This window comes from Loxodonta africana, chromosome 15 (genome assembly GCF_030014295.1).
Source record: "Loxodonta africana isolate mLoxAfr1 chromosome 15, mLoxAfr1.hap2, whole genome shotgun sequence".
In the NCBI taxonomy this organism is placed as follows: domain Eukaryota; kingdom Metazoa; phylum Chordata; class Mammalia; order Proboscidea; family Elephantidae; genus Loxodonta; species Loxodonta africana.
The window spans coordinates 68,389,073-68,398,759 of record NC_087356.1 but is presented as its reverse complement, the minus strand read 5'-3'; the positions used below and the strand labels follow the sequence as shown (position 1 = coordinate 68,398,759).

Below are 9,687 nucleotides of genomic sequence, written 5' to 3'. Positions count from 1 at the left end.
TCTTAAAAGCTGGTGAGTGGCCATCTAAGATACTCCATTGGTCTGACCCCTTCAGGAGCAAGGGAGCATAAAGAAAATTAAAGACACAAAGGAAAGATTAGTCCAAAGGATTAATAGACCACCTCTACTGCAGCCTCCACCAGACTGAGTCCAGTACATCTAGGTGGAACCTGGCTACCACTACTGACTGCTCTGACAGGAATTACAATAGAGGGTCCCAGACAGAGCTGGAGAAAAATGTAGAACAAAACTCTAACTCAAAAAAAGACCAGACTTTCTGGCCTGACAGAGACTGGAGAAACCCAAGAATATGGCCCCCAAATACCCTTTTAACTCAGTAATGAGGTCACTCCTGAGGTTCACGCTTCAGCCAAAGATTAGATGGGCCCATGAAACAAAATGAGACGAAAGGGACACAGCGGCCCAGGCTCAAAGACTAGAAAGCAAGAGGGGACAGGGAAGCTGGTAATAGAGAACCCAAGGTCAAGAAGGGAGAGTGGTGACAAGCTGTGGGATTGTTAAGCAAAGTCATAAAACAATATTGCATTAATTGTTTAATGAAAAGCTAGTTCGTTCTGTAAACCTTCATCTAAAATAGAATTTAAAAAAGAGAGAAAAAAAAAAACGTGGCTTTGAGAATTTTGTAGTCCATAAAACAGTTTATTTTTTGTCTTAAAAGCATTATTATTTGATGTTAAATTTATTATACTGTTTAAGGTATGACATATCTAAGGATAGCTTAAGGATTATAAATAATGATATATTCATCATATCAGTGCCTTCATTGTATCAAAGAGAAGCTCTGCAGTGATACAACTCCATAAAAGACATTTACCAATCCCTAAGGCATTTTAATTGGAGAATTAACATCATTTTTTATTGTTCTCAGAAGCACATCTGATAAGCTAGCAACATTTTTAATGGTAGCAAATCACATTTTATTTTTCAAAAACAAGTCAAATAATTGTGTTCCTGAGAAGGTAAACATTTTTTCCTGGTACTATTTCAAAACTCTGGACAAATCACTTTTAAATCATAATTTTGCAGTGTTCTGATATTATCTAAAACTAACAATCTTTCACTCTAGAAAGTTTCCTTCACAATCATAGGTAAACTTTACTCCTATAGATAAGAAGCTTCAACAACAAAACTATTTCTTATTAACAAACAAAAAAAAACTTTCAAAGTCTATGTATTTAAAATTTTCAAGGACTTTAGTTTTAATCATAATCCACAAAGTAGTAAACGTGAAAATTTCTAATAGCAAAGACTGAGATTGTAATAACCTTGGTCATTAGTGTTTTACTTGAATAATCTTGGAACATGAAAGCAGAGGAGTCCACAGAAGATGTAATTTTGGCTTTATATTTGCTTGTTTTCATGTATCACTTGCACAGTGGAAGCACAAATACCTCCAGCAAACATTTATTGCCAAATTGACAATTTGAGAAAGATAATGGCTTTTTGATTAATTACAAGTTGTGAACTTAGTTATGTCCCTTTATCCATTCACTGTTCGTTGAGCAATCTGAGCATGGATAGATGACAAGTGTAAGATTCACCACTGTGGGATTCAGTCTACATGCTTGTCTAATTAGAATCACACAAGAATGTTAATTATTAATATCATAATTTTTCCAGCTCTTATGTTCTTTGAATGTCGCGTGTATTTTGCACATGCTTTGCTTTTAGCCAATTGGTATTTCCAGGAGATATAAGTGTTAGTACAGGTCTTTTACTATTACTTTTATTTCCCATAGTTATGTGAAATTTATCTGTACTATTAGGAAATTTTTTTTTTTTTTATTAGGAAACCACCATCCACAACTATACTGAAAATCCACTGTCTCCTAGAATAACTCACATAAGACTCTCAAGTTTCAGTTTTTTCATCTATGGAATGGGAATCATAAGCTTATAATATATAGGGTTGCTGGGGAAAATATATTAAATAATATTTATGAAGTGCCTAGACAGTTCTAATCACATGGTAAGCACTGAATAATACCACCCTAAAAAAAATTTTTTTATAAAATATTTAATATAAATAATAAATAGTAATATAATCCTCACATTCATTCTTATCTCCACACTCTTTTCCTTGTTTCTGATAAATCATCAATCTTTTATGATATCTTTATCATCTTTTTGTTTTGAACATAGAACTGTCATCATGGTATCCCAATCCAGGGACTTATCAACTCCCTTCAAAACTCACGTCTCAGAGATATAGACACTGTTTCTGCTTTTTAATGCCCTTGAGGAAGTGATAAAAGATCTGATCTAAAGGTGAGTGTGAAATACAATGCAACATGCATATGACATGCAAAGACAACATGGTCAAAATACCACCAGGTAAGTTTTCCATCCTGTAGCCATGGTCCCCTGGAACAAAACCTCCAAGGGTCATGGACCACGCCAGGTTACACGAGAGTATGTAGCACGTGGTGTTTTGGGAAAGAATGAGTTTTACCTTCAGTCATAGGAACTTCTGACTTCTCCTCATTAGAAAACACACTTCCTTCCTGGATGTGGGCCTCAGTTTGGAAATATACTTAATGCTAGCCATTCAGTTACTTCCCAGAGCCTCTATTTCTATAGTTTTAAATTGTTGCCAGTAGACAAGGTACTCTTTAAAGGGAAACCAGCCTACATCAGTGATCAGTACATTATTTTTATACTTTAATATTCACCTCACATTAATTGCAGTAAGTGTTTCTCTGAAATGATAAAGAGATAAGACTGGAGAGCAGACATGACTAGCTAAAAGAAGAAACAGAAGGTGAAATGGTGAAGGTCCCATAGACAGCCACAAAAGTCTTCCATCATATAGCGATCACTTGTTTATAATATGCCTATGGGCAAATATTTGACCTCTAAAAAAAATTTTTTTTTTTTTTTTTAGTGGTCACCATGAGCCAAATATATAAAATAAGTATACTAGTAATTGTTGTGGAATCCCTGCATAGTGCAAATGGTTAATGAGCCTCAGAAGTAAGTCCTGCTGATCTACTTCCAAAAAATCAGTCTTTGAAAACCTTGTGGAGCATAGTTCTGCTCTGATACACACGAGGTCCACATGAGTCAGAATCAACTTCATGGTAACAGGTACTTGTTTCCTGGTAGCATTGTTCTGCAGAAGAGTTGAGAGGATTTCAAATAAGGCATGGAAGGTACTTTGTTGTTGTCGCTGTTGTTAGGTGCCACTGAGTCCATTTTCAACTCCTATCGATCCCATGTGACAGAGTAGAACTACTCCGTATAGTCTTCTAGGGTGTAATCTGTACATTAGCAGATTTTCAGGTCTTTCGCCAGCAGAGCTACTGGGTGGCTTTGAACTGCCAGCCTTCCAGTTAGTAATCCAATGCTAAACCATTGTACCACCTGGGTCAGAACACGCAATATTCTAAGTTATCAGAACAGGTCTTTGGATGTTCAGGGACTGTTCAGAAATAAAAACAAACAAGCAAAAAGATGTAATTCCATCTGGTGTTTATGTGCATGACCCATAATCCCAGAGTATTTAACTTCTAGCATAGAGCAGGGACAGGGAGAGAGAACTGGAGATACCTAATTGATAAGACTTGCATCTGTTTCATGCTGCATAAATAAACACCTAACTCAAATTTCTTCTTCTCTTCCTGCGTAGATTTCCCAGAGAAAAATGGCAGCAGGAAATCACTCCACAGTGACCGAGTTCATCCTTGCTGGGCTAACAGACAAACCAGAGCTCCAGCTGCCCCTCTTTCTTTTCTTCCTAGGAGCCTATGTGGTCACAGTGGTGGGGAACCTGGGCATGATTACACTGATTGGGCTCAGTTCTCACCTGCACACTCCCATGTACTATTTCCTCAGCAGTTTGTCCTTCATTGATCTCTGCTATTCCACTGTCATTACCCCCAAAATGCTGGTGAACTTTGTGACCGAGAAGAACACAATCTCCTACCCTGAATGCCTGACTCAGCTCTACTTCTTCATTTTTTTTATTGTATCAGAATGTCATATGTTAGGTGTTATGGCTTATGATCCTTATGTTGCCATCTGTAATCCATTGCTTTACAGAGTCACCATGTCTTATCAGGTCTGCTCCCGGTTGGTAGTTGAGGTATACATGATGGGCTTGATTAGTGCCGCAGCTCACACAGGTTGCATGCTAAGAGTGGTTTTCTGCAAGGCTAAAATAATCAACCATTACTTCTGTGATGTTCTCCCACTACTGGAGCTCTCCTGCTCCAGCACTTATATCAATGTAGTGGTACTTTTGTGCTTCAGTGTGTTTAATACTCTTGCACCGACCTTGACTGTCCTTGGCTCCTATGCCTCCATCATTGCCAGCATCCTGCAAATTAGCTCCACTGAAGGCAGGTCCAAAGCCTTCAGGACATGTAGCTCCCACATTTTGGCTGTTACAATCTTCTATGGTTCTGTAGCATTCATGTACCTGCAGCCATCAAATGTCAGCTCCATGGACCAAAGTAAAGTGTCTTCTCTGTTTTACACCATTATTGTGCCAATGCTGAACCCCCTGATCTACAGCCTGAGGAATAAGGATGTCAAAGTTGCTCTCAATAAAATCATTGAGAAAAGGCTGTTTTGCATTAACAAAGGTTTATAAATCTTGGTAAATATTCAGTATGAAAGAAGCCCAGACACTGCAACATAGATACAGAAATATTGCCATCACTTGATTATTTGGAAGGCAGTTCCCAAGGATAAGACTGGATTCATAGTGTCATATGGACAGCTGTCTGTCACATGGCAGGCAATGTCAATTCTAGGAAGGCCCGGATGTCACCCCTAGTAATCCATATTACCTCTAATCTTTTTTTTTTTTAATCTTCAAAGGCCTTCATGTGGGGAGGCTATAATTTACGTACATGGGATTTGGCACTTTGGTAAGGCTTAGCTATCATAATTCATAGAATGATCTCTTTGGTCTATATCCTTTGATTTTCTGAATAGCTTGTGTTTTGGCCCTTGTTTCTAATAAGTGTACGAATAAAATTTTCAGGAAAAAATTGATCTCCAAGGTAAATAATTCTTAACCATTTCAAATCTACAAAGTTCATTACCTACTAATGACTAAGTGCAGAAAACTGTGTTATGAAATATGGGGGTAGACAGGTCTAAATAGTTGACCTGAGTGACAGGTGAGGAAAAGCTGCATCCTGAAGCAGCAACAGCCTCTGGAACTGGCATCTGGTGCCACAGCCTTGAGCCCTCGGAGTTCCCTAGTGCCGAGTGGCAGGTCTGATTGCATCTTGCTGCAGTGGGGCATGCACGGGACACAGCCCTAACCCCTAGCTCCCTGGGGTAACCTCGGCAGAGACTGAGCCAGCACAAGCAGGCTGCACACTGACGGGGCTAACGAGAGAACAACCAATCATGGGGAAGCAGCAACTGTTTTCGGAGAAGGATATGACTTCCATTAAGAAGCTCAATAGAGATACGGAAGACCTAATTTGCTACAATGAACCAACTTGACCTCATAGACTTACACAGAACACTCCATCCAACAGCTGCAAAGTATACTTTTTTTTTCTAGTGCACATGGAACATTCTGTAGAATAGATCACATATTAGGTCATAAAACAAACCTTTGCAGAATCCAAAACATCGAAATATTACAAAGCATCTTCTCAGACCACAAGGCCATAAAAGTGGAAATCAATAACAGAAAAATCGGGAAATAGAAATCAAATACTTGGAAACTGAACAATACCCTGCTGAAAAAAGACTGAGTTATAGAAGACATTAAAGAGGGAATAAAGAAATTCATAGAATGCAATGACAATGCAAACACTTCCTATCAAAACCTCTGGGACACAGCAAAAGCAGTGCTCAGAGGTCAATTTATATCGATAAATGCACGCATACATAAAGAAGAAAGCCAAAATCAGAGAACTGTCCCTACAACTTCAACAAATAGAAAGCGAGCAACAAAAGAATCCATTAGGCACCAGAAGAAAACACATAATAAAAGTTAGAGCTGAGCTAAATGAATTAGAGAACAGAAAAAAATTGAAAGAATTAATAAAGCCAAAAGTTGCTTCTTTGCAAAAATTAACAGAATTGATAAACCATTGGCCAGACTGACTAAAGAAATATGGGAAAGGAAACAAATAACCTGAATAAGAAACGATATGGGCCATATCATAACAGACCCAAGTGAAATCAAAAGAATCGTATCAGATTATTACAAAAAATTGTACTCTAACAAATTTGTAAACCTAGAAGAAATGGATGAATTCCTAGAAAAACACTACCTACCTAAACTAACACAATCAGAAGTAGAACAACTAAATAGACCCATAACAAAAAAAGAGTTTGAAAAGGTAATCCAAAAACTCCCAACAACAACAACAACAAAAAGCCCTGGCCCTGATGGCTTCACTTCAGAGTTCTACCAAACTTTCAGAAAAGCGTTAACACCACTACTACTAAAGGTATTTCAGAGCATAGAAAAGGATGGAACACTACCAAACTCATTCTATGATGCCAGCATATCCCTGATACCAAAACCGAGTAAAGACACCACAAAAAAAGAAAATTACAGACCTATATCCCTCATGAACATAGATGCAAAAATCCTCAACAAAATTCTAGCCCATAGAATTCAACAACATATCAAAAAAAAGAAAAAAGAAATATGGAAGCAGATGATAGATAATAAGACATAATTCCTGCCAACAAGATGGTAACTCTATGATGGAAGAGATTGATAGACTAATCAGGGCTGAATACGTTATGTGTATTTTTACTTGTTTTTATACAACATGCTTTTCTACACAGTTTTAGTATTTTACTGCCACCTCCATTTCCCTGAGATTCCTGTATTCTTTTTCCCCTGTTTCTAAAATATTTTTCTTTTTGTCCATATTATAGAATCAGACATGTAGAAATGACATTTTTTGACTGTGCATTGAAATCATATGAATAAGTTATTCATGTTTAGTGGCTTCAAACCCCTGACCTTTCTGTTAGTAGTCTGGTGCTTTACCCATTGTGCCACCAAGTCTCCTTGTATAATTATTAATAGCAAAATTTTCCACGGTTTTATGTATTACATTGTTACTAAATGTGTGCCCTTCCCACTCTAATTTTTAAAAATGACATAAAAATAAGCAGATTAAAGGCCACATCAATCATTAATTAAAACATTTAAACTCAATTAAGCAAATTATTCACTCTATTTATTATTGTTTATTGTAATTATTATATGATAACACTTAATAAATCTTTTGAAGAATATTTAAAAATATAGATTTTATACCTAGCAATGTAATTCAGTCTTTATAGATAATTTAAATAATCTTTATAATGCATACGTTTCCAGTTTTTTACAACAATTTTCTTTTACTTTTAAAATAAAAAAAAGCATTATCTCTCCATGGTAGGCATGTTAGGAACTCAAAGCAATATATGCAAGATGCTTTCATTCAGCCTCCAAATTAAAATATTCCAAGTATTATTGTTTGATGTGTACATCTTAAAGTTTAAATAGTGTTAGTAGAGATCATGGGGGAGGTCTTTTAAAACTTATATCTTAGGTTGTTTTCTTTTCTCGGTGGGAAATCCATCTAGAAAATATATTTCATCCATGTCTTCGACATTTCCTGAAATTTTAAATGTTTAAAAATACAAATAGATTATCATGAAGCTCACTGGAGCTCTAACAATGTCTGTCACATCTTTAAAATCCAGAATGAAACAAGAACAATAAATTACACTTATGTGAGAATATTAAATACTTGAGAGCCAATGGGCAAAAGGGGAAATTCTACTTGTTTAGTTTCCCAAGATTTGATACCTGTGAGATATGAATCTAGTGGGAGGTCATTATGATTGTTTATTTCTAATCAGACACATAGCATCTATACCCAGAGAATAAATTCTCTCTCTTATATCAACCAACCAATGCAAAGGGCCTTGGGCATCAGTATTGTGAAATCAAGACTAGTGACTCATAATAATTGCCAAAGGAGACTTTATTAGGTTATGTGTCACACATCATCAATGAGTACTGCAAGGTTAGTATTCAGAACTATCCAACAGGATCATCAGAATTATTTTCCTCTCCAGAACAAAGGAGGAGAAAAATGTACAGAGCAGAACTCTTTAGGAAGAAGGAGGTTTATGTTGAATCCCAGTCTTTGACTTTCAGAATATTAGATTCCTCTGCTCTAGCCTTCGTCCCGATGCACTTAATGATGAACATAACTAATTATGTATCTCTACTTGTCCTCTGTCTTAGTTATCTAGTGCTGGCATAACAGAAATAGAACAAATGGATGGTATTTCATTCAAACAGAAATTTATTTCCTCACAGTTTAAGAGGCTAAAAGTCCAAATTCAGGCTGGCAGCCCTAGGGGAAGGTTTTTTCTGTCTTTTGTTCTTGTCTTTTCTGATCTTCTGCTCCAGGGCGGTCTTCTTCAGACTTGGCATCTCTCTCCCCCCATCTCTGCTCCTCTGGCTTGTTTAATGTCTTTTATATCTCAAAAGAGATTGATTCAACATAAACTTGCCCTAATCCTGCCTCATTAACATAACAAAGACCATCCATCCCCGACTAGGATTATAACCACAGACATAGATGTGAGGAGTTATAACACGTATTTTGGGAGGATATAGTTCAATCCATGGCATCCTCACTCTAATATTCACACACAGGTTTCCTTATCATCTCCCTGTCCTCTCCATTATAAAATTATGGCAAACATTTCTTTGTTTGCACATTTAAGTTCAGGCACAGATATATCTCTGTTTACTGATACTTAGTCTGTGTTAACTTACTTCTAACCTTCTTTCAGAGATTTCATTTAGCACATTTTTGTTGAGGCTTATATGCAAGTCATCGTGCTAGGCACTTTTTTAGTTTACAGTCTAGAGAAGAAGAAAAACCAGTAAATAAATCATGGTAAGTAATACAGAATTAAATGATTAAGTGCTAACTGTAAATGTAAACAAATTCATGGCGATATAGAAAATGGTCTTATTAAGTCTGTTCTTCTGCTGTGCCTTAAATATTATTTTAGTTTTTATAGGGAGAAGAGTTGGAAGAAGAAGAAAGTCAAGGAACCATGATGAGTCAAAACCAAGAGCCTACCAAACACCCTTTTGTGGAAGAGCCAAAATATGCAATATTGTTGGGAAATAAAATAAAAAGTTTATAATAAAAGTAATCTTTGAATGGCATGAAAATTGATCTGAACTTTATTTATAGACCATGGAGAATATTGATGACTTTTAAGAGTTTAATAATCAGTAAATTAATTGTAAATCTCTGTATTATTATGTGTATTAGTGTACAAAGGACCAACAGGAAAGTGATGCTAAGAAAATAAATTATGACCATGATTACAGAAACGAAAATGTTGGGCAAATGAAAGCTGTTTTAGAGAGAAACTCAATAGATTGCAATTAAAACAATGCTAACATTTATGAAGTTCTTGCCAATAGCCAGGAACTGTATTAAGTATCTTCCAGGTGTCACTTTATATAGCTTTCACATCACATCCAGGACATAGATATTAACATCTACTTTTTTTTTTCCTAAAGGTTTGGAGAGTGATAATACTTTGCCCAAGGTTACAGAGCAAGCACATGCTGAGATTTGAATGCAAGACTGTCTAACAATAACCCGTTGCTGTCAATTCAATTCCAAGTCATAGCAACGGTATAGTACA

At 36.3% G+C, this 9,687-nt stretch overlaps 1 protein-coding gene across 1 annotated transcript; it reads left to right on the top strand.

Annotated features, from left to right (window-relative positions):
• Window positions 1–3,555: 3,555 nt before the first annotated feature.
• On the top strand, window positions 3,556–4,657 carry LOC135227748 (olfactory receptor 8G50-like). The gene has a single exon (XM_064268356.1). It carries the CDS (start codon window positions 3,665–3,667, stop codon window positions 4,613–4,615), a length of 951 nt encoding a protein of 316 aa, XP_064124426.1. The 5' UTR covers window positions 3,556–3,664; the 3' UTR covers window positions 4,616–4,657.
• Window positions 4,658–9,687: the final 5,030 nt, after the last annotated feature.

What these genes read in the sequence shown, in the direction of transcription:
- LOC135227748 (XM_064268356.1), top strand. Translation starts at nt 3,665, where the DNA reads ATGGCAGCAGGAAATCACTCCACAGTGACCGAGTTCATCCTTGCTGGG.